Here is a 22,424-nt window from a genome sequence, read left to right on the forward strand (position 1 = left end):
TGAGTGTATATTCATAAACGTTGACTCAGAAATGGCCTGTGTTTGAGTGCATCCTCCTTTATCATGGGGGTATTATTCTTTAAACAATCACTTTAAAGGGAGACATCTCGAAAGTATCCAGAATGATCTCTATTTGCCTGTTATACAATGCAGTGTTATGTTGTTGAATTAGGGAACAGGCCTGTCAGAATTTGGTCCCACATTATAGCTAATGCTAACATAAAGTGTTCGGAGAAAATTAAGAATAGTTCAATCTAGTCTGGTGTAGACAGACATTTTAATATGAACACTACGCTACTATCTGTTTTCTACCTATGGCAATTATTTCCTTTGATGTGTGTGCATTCTGCCCAAAGGAAATGCCATGAGATTCATTACACTCCAGGTGGCAGCACATAACAAGTAACAAGGCAATGTACACACCCTGCCTATGTGCAGTAACTGCCTGTAAAGACAAAGGTTTTATGAATAAATAAAATGAAACCTTGTAATCACCTACTTTGGTTCTATATTCAGAAGTAGCTTCCTTGGTTTTGTGCACTTGTACATATTTAGACAAAAGTGTCCTGATTTTTGCAGCATTATTTCTAAATAACCAAATGTATTGGGATTGCAAAAGTAAACCTACATGTTGAAACTATTTGAACATGTTCTCTAACTGATATATCTCTCAAAGTTCCCAACCAGGGGTGGCCTACTGCTTGGACTAGGCTTATTATGTTATAGAAAATGACGCTACATGAGTCTGCATAATAATAAACTTCACTACACCGCAGGCTCACTGCAAAAATAAGAAAACACATCCGGGGGTTCCTCAGGGTTAGGACTACTTCAGCAGAAAGAAAATCAGTTGCAGTTACCGTGCGTTGAAACGTTGGAACCAATGGTACTATTTTCGGTCATAATAACTTCTACACCCCTGTCGCCTAATCTGAATTTCGTGCACCTTGAAGACAATGCCACCTGATGTAAATCTTTTTCGCGTAACTCCTTCAACATTAAATCCAGTTTCCGGGTTTTTACGGTAGCCACATCCCGTCTGGCAGAGTACTCCCCATTGCTAAATAACGGATCTGTCAGTTCTCTCGCTGGAGCAACGCACGAAAACCATCTCTTGAATAACCTGTTGTCCGCTACGTTATCAATATATTTTCGAAAATTGTGCACTGTTTAAAACAAAGATTATTCAATTTCAAATTATTCTGTAAAGTGCCTTAATAGTTTATCAAGAAAATATTTTAAACATAGCTGCATCACAAAAGATAAAAGCAACAAACAATCCGATCATGTCTTGCGAAGAGGCAGCGGCACAACAGCAGCCAGAACAAGCCGAAGAGAAGACTGATGACCCACCTATTGAGGAACCACTATCGGAGTTAGCCAAAGGCGGCGAGATATCGCCCGCGGAGGAGCCAGCAGAAGCGGTGGTGGCGAACCCCGAAAAAGCGCCCGTTGCGTCTGAGGAAGACGTGTTCACCTACCGTGCTTTGGTGCTAACGGGCTATGGTGGATATGAGAAAGTAAAGCTCCAGATGAAAAAGGGAAAGCCGAGCATTAAGAGCGGAGAGGTGCTTGTGCGGGTTAAGGCGTGTGGTCTGAACTTTGCTGAGTTATTGGGGAGGCAGGGTTTGTATGAGCTTCTGCCGTCGCCGCCCGTCACGCTCGGGATGGAATGCTCCGGCGTGATTGAAGCTTTGGGGGAAGATGTGACTAGTAGAAAAGTAAGTGTTCCTTCAAGCAGTTTATTTCTGCATGGTAGGCTATTGTTCATTTCTGATCAAGTCCAATTGATGGGCGAGGCACGCCCAAACAATAAATCAGACGTGGCCCTTTTGTCTATGCGAACAACCGTGATGTAGGTTTTAGTATAGCCTACTTAAACGAGTGCCCTACATGGTTACCAATAAGCTGCAGATGGGCAGCAGTATGAATATGACGGCGCATATGATTTATCTTCAATATCTCTTTTTCCACTGCCTTCAAATAATGTTGTCAGTTTTGTCAAGCAATCACAGTGTTGGAACAATATTGTAGTTCCATATGATAGAATGATTATGATAATGAAACATTTACATGATTTAGTCCCTGGTTACATTATTGTCTTGATTTTTGTGGCAAATAACCAGCGCAAATTAAAATGTTCCAGTGGAAGTCAAATCCTTAAGGTGAGACTTCCTGCTCCCTACCTTCCTTTGATATACCTAGGGCCAGCCGTTTAAATGCCTAAGCTTAACCCTCTGTGAATTTGTTGAAATTCTGGAGGTAGGGGTTAAGAGGTTTAGTTCTCCCCTCAGTTTGTTCCTTCGCTGATACTTCCAGACTACGGATAAATGAGAAGTAGAATGATTGAGAAGTGAAATGATTGATGACACTGCTTTGATTAGCTTATAAAATGTCTTCGAGGGCTGTCAACTCGTGTTGGTAACACCACTTTGACATTATCCAATCTATTTGATCTAGGGCTCTGATATTATATTTTGACATCAGCAATATATTTTGTGTGTGTGAGTGTTTTGGAATGTTCTTTGTCTATGTGCAAGATGTCCCAATGTTTGCCTGTGTGTCTGCTTGTACCTTTTATATAGTGAATGCTTCCATGGTCAGTTACATTTCATATTTCCTTGTTTCCCTCTGTCTGTGTGTTGTTCTCCTCCCCTAGCCACACCCCATATACACCCTCCCTTCCCCCAAACAACTGGCCACAACCGGCAGGGTGTTTTGTAAAAGCACTTTGTGACAACTTCTGATAAAAATAGGGCTTAAAAAATAAATTTGATTGATTGACATAACTACCACCACCAACTACAACATTCTGGAGTCAGAATCTACAGCCAGTAACATAAAAATCCAGTGGTCTTTACAGTTGGAGTGTGTCAGGAATCCATCGTCTTCGATCAAGCCATTATGATTCTCACAAACACTTCCTAAATGAAAGGGGCAATTCTAATAATTGAGTTATTTTAGTTAGTCTTTTAAAAGGCAGGGTTTTGTACGTTTTCATCTGTGTAGATCGGGAGAGACCAGAGGTGGCAGAATGCAGAGCTTGGGAAGGGATGTATTGTAGGCTTTGAGCATTGTTTGAAGGTAGGGAGAGAGTTTCACTTTCCCAAGCATCTACTGGAAACTGAGTGTGTGGGGGAGAGGGGTGACATGGGAGAACTCAGGAAGGTTGAATACCAGACAGGCCTCTGGATTCTGGATACATCGTAGGGGTTTGATGGCACAAGAAGGGAGCCCTACCAACAGGGAGTTGAAGTAGTCCATATGTGATATGTGTCTGGGTTAGTACCTATATTGCTTCATGTGTCATGTGAGGTCATACTCTATTAATGTTTTTTGAGTATGAATTTGTAGAAGCAAGTCACTGCCTTGATGTTTGTAAAGAACTGCTGGGTGTTTTCTTGGGTAAATGTGGGGTCTGTTAGGAATGGGCACGGTTAGTCCATTATTAGAATAAAGAGATTTAAGTTAGTATTCGAGTACTAGTGAATATTCATTTTTGCCCCTCAAAATGTTTTAAATGTATGTATTTTTTGTTAAATAAATAGGAAAAATCATGTAGGTTACAGAACTTACTTTAGATTGACATTTTTATAGAAATATGTGGTGGCCGAGTCAGTATATGCAAAGTCTACTGTTAGCATGTGGATGAAAGTGAACTTATTCAAGGGAAGATGTAATCTATTATCAGAATGAATTGTTACCTAAGATTATTATTTATAATTATTTGGCTACAAAATACTATCTAAAGTTAGGCTGTGGAATCTAAAGGCTGTTGGGAGTACAGAAAATAGTGAGTTATGCAAATAGCTTATAGCTGGCTAGCTTAGCTAACTAGCTTCTCCAGACTTCTCCATCCAATGTTATGTGTTGATACATTTTGGCTTCATGTTTTGTAGCCGCGTTTTGCGAGTGTGTAACACTGCTTCCTCCATACATGCGTTCACTCTTTTCTCACAAAACGGACATTGAGCCGACATTAGATTAGAATGACGCCCGCTTTCGCACATTATGTTGACAGCCCCTGAAGACATTTTGTAAGCTTATCAAAGCAGTGTCATCAATCATTTCAATAGCGCCCATGTTGAATCGATAGTTAAAAAAAACATATATATTTTGACCAAATACAATTTAAATAATAACAAATATTATTTGGATAATGAATGTCCAGTGCACATCCCTAGTATGTGTTAGAAGGGGGGAACAAGTAAAAATGTTGATTGTGACTCATTCATATAGCAATGATAGCGAGGACTATGTTAGGGATTGATGAAGCCCAGTGACTTGGTGTATGGAGACAAGGGGAGAAGACCTAGAACTGAGGTCTGGGGGACACCAGTATTTAGAGCCTGCAGAGCATACACAGTGCCAGGGATTGTAAACCAGAAAATGTATTGCTGTCAAGCCTTGTCCATGGACTGCTTTCAGAGTTAAGAAACCCAATGTAATTGTGTAAATGAAGTGAACTATCCCTTTATTGTAGTGTTGTATTTTAAGATGATAAAACACACATTCTCTTCTTCTGCATGTTAACAAATACTATGCTTTGGTGTATCTTGTTACCACATCTCTACAACAGCCTCTACCCGTTTTCATTATTTCTTCCTGCTGGAGGATAACCTTACTTAATGTTCTCACTGTCTGTAGTTGTTTTATAATGTTATGAGGGCATAATGTTCTGTCTGTGGACTCATGAGCCGAACTAATCTGTGCGTTGAAATATTTTCTAATAAGTGGCGGACAAAATCAGGCCTGTGCTGTGTTCGTCTGAAAGGGTTTGATTAACATCGGTCCAAGTTGGTGCTTTGGCCCAATTATTGAAAGCACAACTGACAACCAGACAAACACCAGCACCACCAACCAACAGTCTGAGTTCTGCCAGATCTGCAGACAATAAGAAGTCAGAACCCAGCTAAGTCTGTTTTGGGAGTAGCCTAGGCTTGAATTGTTTCTTGTGGGTTATGCTGAGTTCAGTTTATGTATTTTGGCCAAAGTGATATCATCAACTCTCTATTTTATTGATGTTTGTCTAAACGGTTCCCTTGGCGGAAGAAAGCAAGGAGGGAAGCTGTGACAAAGCCTGATAACGGATGCTTCCAGGCAGCTACAGGCTATTAGGAGATGCAATGTTTTTTAACCTTTACAAAAAAAAAATTACATTTAAAAGGCCAAGTAGATGCTGTAAGGTTTGACTATTTCCTTCTGACTCTGTAACTGACTTCTGTAAACATCAGACTAGCTGAATCTTCTTAGCCCTTCAAGACCTTGGCTGGTGATCACTTGATGTCAACCATTGACATGTCAATCATTGGTATCTCCACCCACATGTTCAAATTTTTCTCAGTGGCGCAGTTTTTTCTTCTATGTTTCCTATTATTTATGTGTCTTCGGGTCTGTGAAATACTCAAGCACCACTTCCACATAATGTGCCTGAACAATAGTGGAATTGTCCCCTTTTCAAATTGACATTGGAAGCCATTGTTTTTTTTATAGACTGCGCCGAATATACCTGTTTCCTACTCCTAGTTCTGCTCACACCTCTGAAGAATGTTGCCACTTCCAGGCCAGTGTCGATAACCACCGTCTATAATGACTTAACACTGAAATGCTGGTTCATGGCACAACGTTTGACGAAAAGGATCCGCAAAGGAAGTATCCACAGTCAAAAAGAGCTTGAGTCCTGGTGTTCTGTTACGTCTCGATTGCTTATGCTGCCTGTGCCGAGACTTTGAGGTCAGTGACCACATGAATAGCTGATTCCAAATTATTGGCAATATGATCTGTGACTCAAGTCATGAGAATATTGTCATGTGTTTTCAGCAGGAAGAGAGATTGTGTATTTCGTTTGGAAATACAATAGTTAGTATTCAGATTGGACCCTTTTCCTGTATTGTCCGTCTATTGGCCTCTTTCGAAAGAAAAAAAAAGAAAAGTCTAGGTCTAGCCTAGTTCCTGATATATTTTCCAATGGATATAAAAATTAAGCAAGACTGCCAAACCAATTCCTAGCACTGGCTACTTAAAGGACCTAAAGGGAAACTACTGCAAATTCAGAACATGTTTATGTGCCCAAACCTTCACAGGACAGTTTTGGAATGTCTGTCATAGTGTGCTCCTCTCTCACTCAGGAGGAGCTGGGTAGAGCATCAGCTTGTGCTGCATCACAAGGTTATACATCTCTCCCCACTCAATGCAGCGCTACATACAACTGTCTTGAATATCTGCCAAAAAAAGAACTTGTGAGCAACAGCACATGATTGATGAAACTGCTCACATGATCACGGCAAGCGGCTTTCAAAATACATCCGTCAAAACAACACCTTTACTAAGCCTATTTTTAGAAGCAGTTTCTTTTGATCTCTTAATCTGTAGCCTAAACAATTCCAGTCCTGTGCATGAAACCTACACCTTTGGTGCTAAATAAACAGGATAGGTGCACTCTTAAGCCCACCAAAAGTGTAGACATTTCTAATAAATACTGCAACAATATATACTGAAATTTTTTTCTAAACGAAGTGGAGATAAACAAATCCTGTACAATGCACTTTCTCAGTAGCTACAACGAGCTGTCTAAAAAGCTGAAAAGGGCATATTTATTTTAAATTTAAATTATCCTGCTGATCCCTCTTCATCCTCTGTCATAATGGCTTCAGTATATTTTGTCTTTAGGTGCATCACAGTTGTAGTTAGGTGCATCACAGTCTTGCTCCCATGTGATGTGAGTTAGCTTTGCATATTTTGCAGTTACTGTTCTTTTTAACATCCTCGCTGTAAATTGCTCCCATACTTTAGATTACTTTAGTCGTACACTACTTTCCATGAGTTTAGCCTCTACTTTCTTTCACCTTTTCTTGTTTAATCAATAATGCCATTTATCAATAAATGATCAGTGTATACTTATCTAAGCTTGATTTAACCGTAAAATATGGCAATGTATTGTAGAATGTGTTATCTTTGTTTGACATTTAGCATGTTGTTGCGTGTCACTAAGCTATGTAGCTACAGGATCGTTCTTGACGTGGTGTGAGCACCTGCTTATAAACCCATATTTTCAGTCAGTGAAATTCAAATAATATGAATAAATGCATGAATACGATTAAATGAAATTAAATGAAATAAAAAAAAAAAAACTTATACTTTAAGTATGAGTCCTTACATCTACAGAGCAAAGTTTTCTGCAACTTCTAAATTTACCGTCAGGAAGCAGTAACTTAAAAACAGCTAGTCTGATTGGCATAAAATAAACTGTTGCAAGGATGCAAGAAGCAATACTTGGTAGCCCTCCCACAGGAGCGCAGAACTACAGAAATACAATGGGGCATGGACTCCACGAGCTTGCGGAAGTATTCTGTAGGCAATGAACACCACACTTCCTGCAGAGCGGTCCACGATTCTGTTGTATTCCAAGGTGTAGGATTCCTGTGTTCCAAAGCACATTGCATGGCATCCCAGATGTGTTCGATAACGTTGAGATCTGGTGACTTAAGTAGGAATGGCAAGACCTCAAACTCAGATGAATGTTACTCTAATTAAAGACTTAGCGTAACATGGAGCCCCCCCAGCCTGTACAATGCCCTGTTGACATGGAGCCCCCACCAGCCTGTACAATGCCCTGTTGACATGGAGCCCCCACCAGCCTGTACAATGCCCTGTTGACATGGAGCCCCCCCAGCCTGTACAATGCCCTGTTGACATGGAGCCCCCACCAGCCTGTACAATGCCCTGTTGACATGGAGCCCCCACCAGCCTGTACAATGCCCTGTTGACATGGAGCCCCCACCAGCCTGTACAATGCCCTGTTGACATGGAGCCCCCACCAGCCTGTACAATGCCCTGTTGACATGGAGCCCCCACCAGCCTGTACAATGCCCTGTTGACATGGAGCCCCCACCAGCCTGTACAATGCCCTGTTGACATGGAGCCCCCACCAGCCTGTACAATGCCCTGTTGACATGGAGCCCCCACCAGCCTGTACAATGCCCTGTTGACATGGAGCCCCCACCAGCCTGTACAATGCCCTGTTGACATGGAGCCCCCACCAGCCTGTACAATGCCCTGTTGACATGGAGCCCCCACCAGCCTGTACAATGCCCTGTTGACATGGAGCCCCCACCAGCCTGTACAATGCCCTGTTGACATGGAGCCCCCACCAGCCTGTACAATGCCCTGTTGACATGGAGCCCCCACCAGCCTGTACAATGCCCTGTTGACATGGAGCCCCCACCAGCCTGTACAATGCCCTGTTGACATGGAGCCCCCACCAGCCTGTACAATGCCCTGTTGACATGGAGCCCCCACCAGCCTGTACAATGCCCTGTTGACATGCCCCCCCCAGCCTGTACAATGCCCTGTTGACATGCTGGATCCATGGCTTTATGGGGTTTTCTCCACACAGATCTGTCCATCTGCCCAAAACCGTTGGAAAAGCGACTCATCAGACCAGGCTACTCGTTTCCAGTCATCAAGTGTCCAGTGGCGGTGTTCCCGAGCCCAGGCGAGGCTCATAGTGTGTCGAGTATTCATCAGGGGTACTCAAGTTGGGCGTCGGCCTCTAAAGCCCATTTCCCGGGGGGAACGTTGCACAATGTTCACGCTGATGTTTGCTGAGGGCCCAACATTGAATGCAGATGTTATTTGAGGCAGTGTTGCAGGCCTATCGCGTGAAACGATTCTTGCCAGCCGACGCTGGTCATGTTCTCCCACAGTCTTTTTACGGACACCCTGCTGTCATAAGTTAGATGTTTTTCCAGAATTCTTGTATTCACGGTACACCCTGGAAATAGTAGTACGTGAAAATCCAAACTTCTCCTACTACCTCCAAAATGCTATGACCCATCTCAAGAGCTCCAACGATTAAACCGCATTGAATATCGCTTTAATTGTGATAACTTGCCATTCTCACAGCGGAAACAGATGCTTCTACAGATGTCCATCCCTTTATATATGCACTGGCAAATGCAACCAATGACGTGCCTAGGTGGCGTTGCTATGTATTTTGTATGGGCTCGACTGTACTGGTTTTTCTGGCACGTCAGTGTATATTGGTAGAGACATGAAACATCATAAAAATATATTTTTTCTCTTTTTGATTTGAATCCAAAGATAGTAGTTGGCTTAAATGGTACATTACGTGGGCTTAATAGGGATGCTTAACCTATATAGTATACTGAAGCAAACATTTTACCCCCACCTTTTTAGGTAAGAAAATATCTGCATACCTTGCTGGCTTATCAACCATCTGTCCAAATCCAATTACTCCATGTTTCGTCTTCATAATCTTTTACTCACGTAGCACATACTTATTTACTGGATTCCCAGTAAGCACACTCTGTTGCTGATGTAAGGTGTTACATCAGCCTTGATTTCAACCTCTACAAATGTCAAGACCAGTCCAAATCTTAACCTAAACACAACGTAGGTGTTTATAGCTGGTTCAGACTTAGTCCAGTCTGGATGTCTGAGGGCGTTCAGTGCCTTTTCAGCCACATATTAGCTGGATTCAAAACTGTTATAGCGCTGCAGTGGGGAAGGGTGAATACATTTTTGCTGTCATACACCCCATCACTCTATAAAGTTCCCTGCTAAGAGAGGTGGGCACTTTCACAAACAGTCAAAAAAGTCAGGCAGGTTTATTCACTAGGATTAATATTTTAATCCTTATATTTCACATTAATTTCACATAAGTCCACATTGCTCCCCAGGGACAATGATAGATTTGGTTATTGCAGTTGTTTCAGAAAAGACCTCTTCTCGCTTATGTCATAATACTCATATGGATGATTTAAACAGTTCCCCTGTTGGGAAAAAAATGTATGACTTGTATCCGTTTTTTATTGCCTCTCAAAAAAATATTGGTAGTTATTCTACGGTTTGTGTGTTGTGACTTGTGACCCGTTTGAAATTGACTCAAAACTGTACTTTAACATCTCTCCGACTCGCTACCCCTCCCTGTCTCAGGTGGGCGACCGTGTGTTGGTGCTGAGTCGTCACGGTCTCTGGCAGGAAGTGGTGGCTGTGCCTGCTAGCCAGACATTTATCATGCCTGAGTCAATGAGCTTCGAGGAGGCGGCAGCACTGCCCATCAACTACCTGACAGCCTACATGATGCTGTTTGAAATGGCCAACGTCAGAGCCGGACAGAGCATCCTCATCCACATGGCAGCAGGTACGCTGGTGGTAGACACTCACACAAGTACACTTACGCACAAATCGCCACATGTGCTGGAATGTGAGTGATTAGGAATTGAGTATCAAGTGTCACATGGATACAGGGTGTTGGATCATAATTTGATAATCTTAGGAAACACAGCGTGCCACTGGAACACAGGACTGATGGTTGCTGATCATGGGCCTCTGGACGCCTATGTAGATATTCCATAAAAAAATCTGCCACAGCTGTAATAGTCATATACAACATGAACAATTTCTAAACTGTATTTCTGATCAATTTGATGTTATTTTTTCTTTTGAAATGTTCTTTTGAAAACAAGGACATTTGCAAGCAACCCCAAACTTTTGACCGGTAGTGTGTGTGTGTATGTACACTGGTGGACAAAAGTTTGAAATAATGCACAGATTTAGCTGTTTTTGAAAGAAATTGGTACTTTCATTCACCAAAGTGCCATTCAACTGATCGCAATGTATAGTCGGGATATTAGTCACGTGAACAAGTGCTATTACAATTTGTAATAAACTACTTGTCATCAAAAGTCCTCTGTGCAGCAATTACAGCTTTGCAGATCCTTGGCATCCTAGCTGTCTGTTTGTACAGATACTCAGGTGACATTTCACCCTACGCTTCCTGTAGCACTTGCCATAGATGTGGATGGCTTGCCGGCAGTTCTCATGCACCTTACACTCTAGCTGATCCCACAATAGCTCAATGGTTTCATCAGTCTGTAACACTCTTTTCCAATTATCTATTGTCCAATGTCTGTGTTTCTTTGCCCACTCAAAGCTTTCCTTTTTGTATTTCTGTTTCAAAAGTGTATTTTTCTTTGCAAGGCCTTCACTCCTGAGTCTTCTCTACTGTTGTGCTGTACGTGAAACTTGTGTTGAGCCGGTAGAATTTAATGAAGAGACTAATGTACTTATCCTTTGGTTAAGTACATCAGAGTACATCTGGGCCTCCCACATTTCTTTCTGTTCTTGTTAGAGCCAATTTTCCTTTGTTTTTTAAGACTGTTGCGTACTCCTTTGTATGAAATCTTCAGTGTTTTCTTTGCCATTTCAAGCATTGTATAGCCTTCATTCCTCAAAATAGTGATTGACTGAAGAGTTTCTAGAGAAAGCTGTTTCATTTTGCTATTTTTCAACTAATATTTGAAAGACATTAAAGCATGACAGTCTATTCCACACTGTGGCAACTCAAAAACAAAGACAATGTTGAGCTTTATTTAACGAGCCAAATATCTTTCAGCTGCGTTTGATATAATGGGAAGTGATTTTCTAGTACCAAATCAGCAATTTAGCATGATAACTCTAGGATATGGTACTGGAGTGGTGGCTGCTGGAAATAGGGCCTGTCTAGATTTGATCAAAAATTTATTATTCTAATAGTGATGGTGCCGTTTTTTAAGATCAGTAATGTCCTGACTATACTTTGATTAATAAAAGTACAAATTTTCTTCAGAAACAGCTAAATCTGTACAATATTCCAAGCTTTTGGCTACCAGTGTATACAGTGGGGAGAACAAGTATTTGATACACTCCTGATTTTGTAGGTTTTCCCACTTACAAAGCATGTAGAAATCTGTAATTATTATCATAGGTATTTTTAAAAAATCCCCAAAATCATATTTTTAAGTAAATAATTTGCATTTTATTGCATGACATAACTATTTGATACATCAGAAAAGCAGAACTTAATATTTGGTACTGAAACCTTTGTTTGTAATTACAGAGATAATGTTTCCTGTAGTTCTTGACCAGGTTTGCATACAATGCAGCAGGGATTTTGGCCCACTCCTCCATACAGACCTTCTCCAGATCCGTGAGGTTTCGGGGCTGTTGCTGGGCAATACGGACTTTCAGCTTCCTCCAAAGATTTTCTATTGGGTTCAGGTCTGGAGACTGGCTAGGCCACTCCAGGACCTTGAGATGCTTCTTACGGAGCCACTCCTTAGTTGCCCTGGCTGTGTGTTTCGGGTCGTTGTCATGCTGGAAGACCCAGCCACTACCCATCTTCAATGCTCTTACTGATGGAAGGAGGTTGTTGGCCAAGATCTCGCAATACATGTCCCCATCCATCCTCCCCTCAATACAGTGCAGTCGTCCTGTCCACTTTGCAGAAAAGCGTCCCCAAAGAATTGTTTCCACCTCCATGCTTCACGGTTGGGATGGTGTTCTTGGGGTTGTACTCATCCTTCTTCTTCCTCCAAACACGGCGAGTGGGGTTTAGACCAAAAAGCTCTATTTTTGTCTCATCTGACCACATTACCTTCTCCCATTCCTCCTCTGGATCATCCAGATTGTCATTGGCAAACTTCAGACGGGCCTGGACATGCGCTTGCTTGAGCAGGGGGACCCTGCGTGCGCTGCAGGATTTTTATCCATGACGGCGTAGTGTGTTACTAATTTTTCTTTGAGACTGTGGTCCCAGTTCTCTTCAGGTCATTGACCAGGTCCTGCCGTGTAGTTCTGGGCTGATCCCTCACCTTCCTCATGATCATTGATGCCCCACGAAGTGAGATCTTGCATGGAGCCCCAGACCGAGGGAGATTGACCGTCATCTTGAACTTGTTCCATTTTTTAATAATTGCACCAACAGTTGTTGCCTTCTCACCAAGCTGCTTGACTAATGTCCTGTGGCCCATCCCAGCCTTGTGCAGGTCTACAATTTTATCCCTGATGTCCTTACACAGCTCTCTGGTCTTGGCCATTGTGGAGAGGTTGACCTCTGTTTGATTGAGTGTGTGGACAGGTGTCTTTTATACAGGTAACGAGTTCAAACAGGTGCAATTAATACAGGTAATGAGTGGAGAACAGGAGAGCTTCTTAAAAAAGACTAACAGGTCTGTGAGAGCCGGAATTCTTACTGGTTGGTAGGTGTTACGCTGCTATATTATTGTGCTGGGGGATATGAGGAATGCACTACTAACTTTTCTCAGTCTCCTCCAGCTTTAAATTTTAGGAGGAGATGAGGTCCTGGTCCACACCTGCGGATTACCTGGTTTGGGGGGCCGTTGCTGTCCTTGTCCTTGTCCACCTGGTCATACTTCTGACCTAGTCTAAAATCAAATAGACTCTGGATTAGCCCAGAGAAATTTATTTATTATTCCAACTGGACTCTTAATATCTCACCCGGCACAGCCAGAAGAGGACTGGTCACCCCTCTGAGCCTGGGTCCTCTCTAGGTTTCTTCCTAAAATTCGACCTTCTTAGGGAGTTTTTCCTAGCCACTGAAATTCAACACTACTGTTGTTTGCTCCTTGGGGTTTAAGGCCAGGTGTCTCTGTAAAGCACTTTGTGACAACTGCTGTTTTAAAAAGGGCTTTATAAATAAATGTGATTGATTGATTGATCAAATTCTTATGTCATGCAAATTAATAATTTTTTCTGGATTTTTGTTTTAGATTCCGTCTTTCACAGTTGAAGTGTACCTATGATAAACATTACAGACCTCTACATGCTTTATAAGTAGGAAAACCTGCAAAGTCGGCAGTGTATCAAATACTTGTTTTCTCCCACTGTATATAGAACAAACTGCATTTGGAAGCAAATAGACCCATGTCATTGCTTTTCTCAATGTCCAGGAATCCTTCCTTCATCCCTTTAAACCAAAATTAGGATTTTCATCCTCTATGACCTCTCTAGAAATTTTAAAAGACTATGTACGTACATTTCCCTGTATTTATAATTGCTTGACACTGTTTAAAACGTTCTTCAAAATGTCCCCCACGTCTAGCTAATGCATATCTATTGTCTGTAGACAATATATAATCGGTCATCCCGCGTTACGCAAGTATTTTAGGGCAAAATGTGAGGAAGAACTAGACCTTGAAATGCCTATGTCAGATTGGGGGGAGGGGTGTTCTTTCCTGTTCCCTTGACACTCTCACAAATATGTTTCCTTTTCTTTGGTCTTCTGTGAAACAAAAAAAGATATGGCACCCACCTAATTTCTGCATGATTCCTTGTGCATAAACATTTTTTATAACATAAATTATCAAGATCTTATCAAAGCATTTTTTATCTACTGCATCCAAAGGAATGAAAACATAAGTCAGATTTGCTAATAAGAAATGTGCCCCACCGTGCAGACTTGTACACATGCCAGCTTTTTTACACACACACGCGCACACACAGACAGACATTCAAATAATTTATTCACTTAGACAGACATTACTGCCTTTAGTGGCTTCATTTCCTGTGAAAAAATGCAGACATTGTCTCTACCAGACTGCAAAGTCATGGTGAAAATCTATTTCCGCCAAAATTGCAGGCAAACACATCGATGTAGTAAAAACAGAACGTTTGGGCTACAACACAAGAATTCTTGCAATTGCTATGCTATTTAGGTCATATTTTCCTTGAGTTTTCTGATCGTCTCCAACTCTCGCGCACCACAGCCACAGAATGTCCCATCCTAACCGCGGTAATACTGTATAACATTGCCAATCATCTGCTCCACTGAGCAAGCATAAATCACCACGGCTGTGATACTATAACTTCACACTATACACTATAGCGTAGGTGGACATACTAGTCTACTGTGACTCCTCTGTCCTTTCGCCCTGGAACAATATTCCTCCATTTCCATGGCAACTCCACCTCCTCACCTGCAAGAATAACACTATGAGACGTGCATCACCTTAACCGACTGACGGCATAGAGCGTTTCTTCGTGTTGCTCTGGCAACACTCGACATTTCACGTTTCTTAGGAGCATCGTGGCCTTGGGTGGGAAACAAAAACTCAAGATACGTTTGTCAGGGTTGTGGTTTCTACTGCACTGCAGTGTTTCTTAAACTAGGGGAGACGACCCAATGTCGGGTCATCTGATTTGGATGTGGATTCGTGAGAGAAACGGAAAACCATTCAAACAAGCCGCTCGGTTCATGAAATCCCGGTTGTGTGAGAAAACACTTGTCTCCGATGTCAGTCGGAATAGAGCGGTTTCTGTTTTCTTCCAAGTTGTTGTGCTCAAACTTTGTGAACACACACAGTGGACATTTGTTTGAGTCCAGATCATGTGATCCATTATCTTTGTTGACAATGGTAAGGACATGCCATTTAAGTATCAACTGTGAAGGGGGGGGGGGGTTCTGATAAGCAGAATTTCAAGGTTGGCTAAAAGCTTTCGTGGCTTAAAGCCTGGCTAGCAGTGACACCACAGTCTAAAATACCCCATGTGATGCTCTGTGGCTACCGGCAGCACTCCTGGGTTCAAGGGGTATGTGAAATGTTTTCTTTATATCAGCTTGTACATTAAAGGCTGAAGACGTATAGACTCAGTGTAGCCTAAATCAAATGTAACCCTCCTTGAGGCCACTGCACGTTTGGATAAGCCCTCTGCCACATTTGTTATGGTCAGGTTCTCATGATTAAACCATCCAAAGACACACTGTCAGGTGTCTTTGAGACAACTGTTATACCCTGCCCCTTAGTTGTCTTCAAAAATGTAACCAGGTTTTTTAAAGTCAAGCAAGGAAGGGAATTTCTCAACCTGCTGGGCAGATGAGTAATCTTGCTATATTGGAAGACCTCTTCTACTTCATTGTGGATGAATGTGTGTGTGTGTAGATGCCTTTGTGTTAACATGAGACCATTACATAAATGATATCATTGTGGTTTTAACTTTCTTGCGTAGATACCACAGCAATCAATGTGTTTATATTCTATATTGGTGTAAAACCAGTCCCAACTGGGTATTTGTTTTTAATTACCAACCTCCATTTCCCCCCAACTGTTGAATGAAATGGTTCTTCTACTGAATGAAGTCCTAAAAGTGTCAAACCCACTGGCACAGATTCACTCCAACACTGTCACGTCTCTCCTCCAAGCAGGTTTCTCTCTTTGACTTCCTCTGTCTCCACTGGCCTCCGCTATGTGTTCTTCCATGTCGCCCACGGTCTCTGGCGTCACGTGTCTCAGCGTGCTCAACACTCTCTCTCACTAGGTGGCGTGGGCATCGCTGCCACCCAGCTCTGCCAGACACTGGAAGGCGTGACGGTCTTTGGCACGGCATCGGCCAGCAAGCACGAGACCATCAGCCAGGGAGGGGTCACCCACCCCGTCGACTACCGCACACGGGATTACGCCGAGGAGATCCGTAAAATCAGCCCCAAGGGTGAGGACCAAATCTAACCTGGTCCCCGATGGGGTGGTGCTGTCTTGACAGCTCCTGTAGTTACAGGTATGACGCTGGCCAACTGAATTGGCAAGAAAGTCCACCCAGAACCAGGGCTATAGGAAGGTAATGACAGCTTCCCAGATCACTTGGTTTCTCGTGTATTGTCTCAGATTGTGGATCAATGCTTGTGACTCAAGCCTTACCAGTTTCTAAATGTCTCGATTTATTTTCATTATCAATTATAGGGCTTTATTGGCATTGGAAGCATTTTAGTTTTTTACATTGCCAAAGAAAGTGGGGATAAATAAAGCTATAATAAAATGAACAATCATGAATTGAACAAGATCTCTCTCTGTTTCAGGTCTGGATGTTGTCCTGGACCCTCTGGGAGGCTCAGACACTCATAAGGCCTTTAGTTTGCTGAAGCCCATGGGAACCCTCATAGTGTTTGGTGAGCGAATAATTACCAATGTTTGGATTGGAGATAATGTTCCACGCCTCCTGTCATCTCAATATCTGCTAAGTGTTTACTGACCTCTTTGTGTACCAGTACATCGGTAGGAATTTCAAACAAGACAAACACATTCCCCGTGCAATTGTAACATGTTCCATTACATGGGAAATGACTTGATAAGCGGTTGCCTCGGATGGTCCTGTGGTATTAGGGGCTGCCTCTGGTACACATGCATCTCTACGGTGTGGGTCGGAATCTGGCCCAACTCTCTTGTTTTCACCACTTTCCTTTTGAATGCCTTATTTTTAATACGTTTGAAGTGTGTTCAGGTATATCGCTTCTGATGACTTCACGTCCCTGACCCCTTGAGTACATTTCTCAGGTGCGGCCAACTGCGTGACAGGCCAGAAGAAGAACCTGTTGGCCATGGCTAAGACCTGGTACAACCAGTTCACCATCAACACTCTGCGGCTGATGCACGCCAACAAGGCTGTGTGTGGCTTCCACCTGGGTTACCTGGGTGATGACGAGCTCATCTTCAAGACCATGAACACCCTGCTGGAGCTGTACATCCAGGGAAAGATCAAGCCCCGCATCGACTCCACCTACCACTTTGAACAGGTGGGTGTCTGGGGAGCGGGTGGAGTGTGCGTGGGGTTTGGACCATCTGGGTCTGTGCGAGGGTGTGTCTATACATTTGTGGCTTGTGCTCAGTCTTGAAAAACGTGTTGTTTTCCAGAGGATAGCACTCCTCTATCCACCACCTTTGGACTCGTTTACATTACGAGAGAATAAAATGCTAAATAGACTTGTGTTGTTTTGCATAATTATTTCCAAAACGTTTGAATTTCCACCGACATGACCGAGACGTGCCACCCAGGATTTTTGTCCGTAAATCGCAGGAACCTGTGCACTGCACATAAAATGTGGGGCACACTACCTCGGAAGGTGGCGCATCGAGCTATCAACATCCGCAAGTTTACTCAACAAGAAAATGTAGTGTCTCAAGTCTTCTTCGATACGTCTCAGAAAATACAGCGTCTCAAGACTTCTTCGATAAGTCTCAGGAAATGTAGCATAATGTAGACAAGCCCTTTGTTTACGCCTACCTCTGCAGTCTTCAGTGAAGTCTCATGTCCAGTGTGGCTCAGTTGATAGAGCATGGCGCTTGCAATGTCTGAGTTGTGAACTCTATTCCCGCATGGTACCAGGAATACATTTAGAAAATGTATGCTCCTGATACAGTAAGCGTCTACAAATTACTAAAATATAACCTGCACAACAACAGACTGTTTGTGACTGGATGGGGGGAGGGAGACGTGTTTTTCTTAACAATTCTGTTTACAAACAGGTGTTACAATGTTACATTATGGGTTGACTGATTTGTTTGCTGTGTCTGCCACCATTGTGGTTTCCATGGCGATGGTTGCTTTCTGTGGCAGTGGAGTGCCTATCCAGAGAAGAAGGAAAACCTATATCCGGTCTCTGGACTTTCTCCTCTCTCTCCCCCTGCCTTTTTCCACTTCACCCCACCTGATTGGTCAGAAGGCTTGGGGCTCAAAGGTTAGATTGATTGGAGGGTGCGTCGGTGTGATAGGAAATTTGACTGGTGGCACAGCTAGACCCCTTGTTGCTATGCCAATATTAGAAAGCTGTCTCTTCTAAAGGATTCAACGAAAATTCCTAGGATTGGTAAGATTTTATAAAACAGCATGATTGTATCATGGATGTAGCCTTTAACAATCATGCTGGTTACTAGTAGAACTTGTGTTGCTGGATTTACACTATTTAGCAAACACTTTTCTTCCAGAGTGACTTACTGTAGTGATTCGGTTTTATACTGGTCCCTAGAACGCAGGCATTGCAAGCGCAACACACTGTAAACTGAGAAATGTAGGCGCACTAGCTACTGTGTCAAGTTGTTAGAACTAATCCAAGACGTGCTCATTGAGGGACATTTCCAGTAGAATCAGTAGCTGTCTTTAGTTATAAAAATAATGGCAAATGATTGAAACTCTTAACAGCAGTCCTGTTGTAGACATGATCTTAGTGCTACCCCCCCTCCACCTTCCTGTGTGCTGACGTGTACGAATCACCGTGATCCTCAATCGCCCCCTCGGCTGATATGGGTCTGATGAAGGCAGTTGCTAGGTGACCGGCCAGGGTTGCCGTGGCTTTGGTTGTTAGGGGGAGCTTTGTTTGAGTTGCCACGGGGTGGGCTGGGTGGAGTTGAGGGAGCGAAAGCAATGGAGTCAGATGTGTGTGTGTGTGGTGGTCCAATTAAAATCGGGATGACCCCTCTCTGTTTCTTATGACGGAGGACATAATTATCGTGTTAAAAGGCGAGATGGTTGTGTGCAGATTTTTAATGAGATCAGTACAAATGGCAAATAGACTTGAACTGAATCTGGAACATCCAACTTTGGAACAAAACATTTTTCTTTAGCTGTTCTTTACCCCACTCCTCTCCCTCCTCCTCTTCCTCTGTCCTCTCTCATTCATCCCTCCCACCTCTCACTTTTGACCCCTTCCCCTCTCCTTTTATCTCTCGTCCTTCTATCAATGGATTGGTTTGTTGTGTGTCTTCACCTGCTCATCTACCTGTACATATATCCCGCCTCTCTCTCTGGCCCTCACTCAGGTGGGTGACGCCATGCGCCGCATGCACGAGCGCAACAACATCGGCAAGGTGATCCTGCTCCCTGAGCCAAAGGCGGAGAAAGAAGTGGAGAATTCGGAGGAAAAGGCTAAGTCCAGCCCTGAGCAAGGAGAGATGGATGACAAGAAGGAGGAGGAAGTGAAAAAAGAGGAGAGCAGCCAAGAAGGGGTCAAGAGTGAGGAGAATTGAGAAAAAGGAGAGAGCGCGTGCATGTGATTAGTACACCCGAGCACTTGTTCAGCCTCCTCCTCTACTCCTCAGTCAATGTCTCCAAAATCGCCTGTTGTGTGTTTATATTTGTTTATGTGTATGATGAATTTGCCCCTTAGTACTGATCTGAGATCAGTTTTTACCTGATTTTGGTTCATGGTAAATTCTATGAAATGCAAAAATGAGCCGCAGCATTGTGCCGACATTCATGCAACAAAGGGCGCAAAGAGAGACGCTACTCCCTCTGCAGTTGTCATTGAACAGCTCCAGTGTTGCAGCCGAGTGAAGCGTTAAACGTGCAAACGTCTGTGCGTTCTGGGCAAGCAAGCCGCCTCGCGCCACGCTCGTTTCCAACATTGCTGGTTTACCCTTTCAGTTTAATAAGGCTGATCACAGACCTGTGCTTAGGGGCAAACGTTAATTGGTGGCCTTGTTCTGATTGACACCATGGTGACTTAATCCTCCTGTTTGTAAGAAAGTTCATGTGTTTACAGTAATGTTTCAAGCCCTTAAGTTTCAATGGGAAAGAAGTGACCCGTTAGCAACATGAGTCACTGGTGTGGACCCACTTTAATTTGCCTCCCCACGAGTTGACAGCATGCTCTTCTTGATTCAGCTGGCAGGTACAGTGTTGTTGTTATGAATTGAGGGTCCAGCTTTTCAGAAAAAAAGTTAGTATTTAGCATTAGAAAATAAAAGTGTGAAAGTGTGTGCGTGCGCGTGTGTGTGATGTTTAAATAGTGTTTTGCCAAAGTTCTTTTTTCTCTCTGTGTCATCTTTCATTGTATCACTTCCTGGTTTGGAGGCTGCTTTGAGATTACTATGAGACCAGTATTTGAGTGTTGTTAGATGGATTGTTGATTTTTCCTGATGTAGAGTGCCAAATTGAACACCGACTTTTACCTTTGCCAAACCCATAAATCACAAGACTGGTGAAAAACAGGGCCTTCCTTTACCTTGTCGAACAGTTTAATTTGTTCTTGATTAAACAATGTGCTGCTGGATAGAAAAACACATGCAAAAAAAATTGGCAACATGTAGATAGCTTTTCTTTCCAGCACACACAGCTTTTGTTTTGTGATTATTGTCGCATGGCTCTCAATGTTGAACATTGCCTCAGTATAAAAAGTATAATATGATAATACCCATATATTTACTATGCTTTTTATATGAAGTTAAAAAAATCCCAGGTTTAACTGTGTGTTTTTAGGTGTTGCCTCAGCCTTTCTCTGATTTAGGGGACTGCAGAATATGGAACCATAATGGACTTTTGTATCCAAATACAGTGCTTTATCTCCTGACACACCATTGATTAGTGTCATATTCTACAATGATATGTAGAAAATAGGCATTTGTGTCATTCATTATTATCTGTGGCCGAAATACGATGAAACATAAAATATTTGATCAGTAGTAGTTGTGTTGGGGAATAATTCTGGGTTATCGGTTTTCATGAATTCCCAGTATTCCCGGTATCATTATATTGGAGAGCCCATGGTCTAGTGGTAAAACACTCTGCCTGGAGTATTACAAACTGGAATACTGGGGTTTGATTCCAATGTTCATGTCTCCTCTATCTACTATCAGTACATTCAGACTAAATCAAGCATAACAAAATGAAAAATGAGATGTTTCCACTGCTTTTTCAAAGGGGAAGAAAACACTCCAACCCGTTTATATCAGAGGAAGCAGATGTTCTTTCCAGCTGTGGCGGTAATTCAATTCTGCGACACAGTGGAGAAAGGAAGCTGGTCTTCTCCCCATCCAAAACCACACCACCTCACACATTCCTACTCTCACTGCTCCGCCTGCCTCTCACTTTCTCTAGAGAGCTTTCCCATCGCTTTAGTTTCAGTCAAAACAAGTCAAATCAACTTTTATTTCAATGTGTTTATGGTTTGTGCTTTTTTTTGTGTTCACGTTTTTTCCGCTTTGTCAGAAGTGAATACGTTAAGGTTGGGTCTGAGTAGTTTTCCGTCTCTTCCCTGGCATTAGAATAACAGAGGCATGAGCTAAGACATGACCCGGACTTCTGGAAAAGATTTGGACTAGGGATGGGGATCTCTCAGTATGCTGCCCCCCCCCCCCATGTATGTTTCCACAGATGCTGATTCCTGAATCTATTTGCATTTAGGGTAAGAAGAGCCAGCGGTTTGTTGATGGGGATGGTTTGGTGCTCAAATACCTACACTATATAAACAGTATATAGTAATATTTTTCTGCTGATCTTTACTATCATTAAGCAGCCCTTGATATTAGTGATGGCCATTCGAGGCTTTATTACCGTTCTTCTAGGAGCAGGATATTATGCTAGCAGCACCAACTGAGATTTTCTTTTTCAAAATAAAAGCCATAATTGAAATGTTTAAGGCAATATAGTTCACAATCTAGTCTGTACATTTTATGTTTAACGTCCGTTCCAAATGTTCTTGTCTGTTCTTTTTTACAGACTAGATTAACAATATTGCCATATAAATTTAAATGATGGCTTTTATTGTGATAAAAAAAATCTGAGTGCTGCCAGCATAATATCCTGCTACTAGAATATCGCTAATGAAGCCTCGTTTGGCCATCACTACTTGACATACCTAAGCTCCTTATCAAATGGCTGTCTATGTTACCATATGCTTTCTCAGTGTAGGGCGGTCAAACAATACTAATTGTCAAGTAGGGCGGTCAAACAATACTAAATGTCAAGTAGGGCGGTCAAACAATACTAAATGTCAAGTAGGGACGGTCAAACAATACTAATTGTCAAGTAGGGCGGTCAAACAATACTAAATGTCAAGTAGGGCGGTCAAACAATAC

At 42.5% G+C, this 22,424-nt stretch overlaps 1 protein-coding gene across 1 annotated transcript; it reads left to right on the forward strand.

The window, feature by feature from the left end:
* The first annotated feature begins 857 nt into the window (after positions 1-857).
* Positions 858-20,372, forward strand: LOC105030582 (synaptic vesicle membrane protein VAT-1 homolog). The gene is made up of 6 exons (XM_010904528.3): positions 858-1,721; positions 9,958-10,165; positions 16,120-16,290; positions 16,655-16,744; positions 17,130-17,368; positions 19,389-20,372. The coding sequence occupies exons 1-6, from the start codon at positions 1,287-1,289 to the stop codon at positions 19,593-19,595; spliced, it is 1,350 nt and encodes a 449-aa protein (XP_010902830.1). The 5' UTR covers positions 858-1,286; the 3' UTR covers positions 19,596-20,372.
* The last annotated feature ends 2,052 nt before the right edge of the window (positions 20,373-22,424 follow it).

This window comes from Esox lucius, chromosome 5 (genome assembly GCF_011004845.1).
Source record: "Esox lucius isolate fEsoLuc1 chromosome 5, fEsoLuc1.pri, whole genome shotgun sequence".
NCBI classification, from domain to species: domain Eukaryota; kingdom Metazoa; phylum Chordata; class Actinopteri; order Esociformes; family Esocidae; genus Esox; species Esox lucius.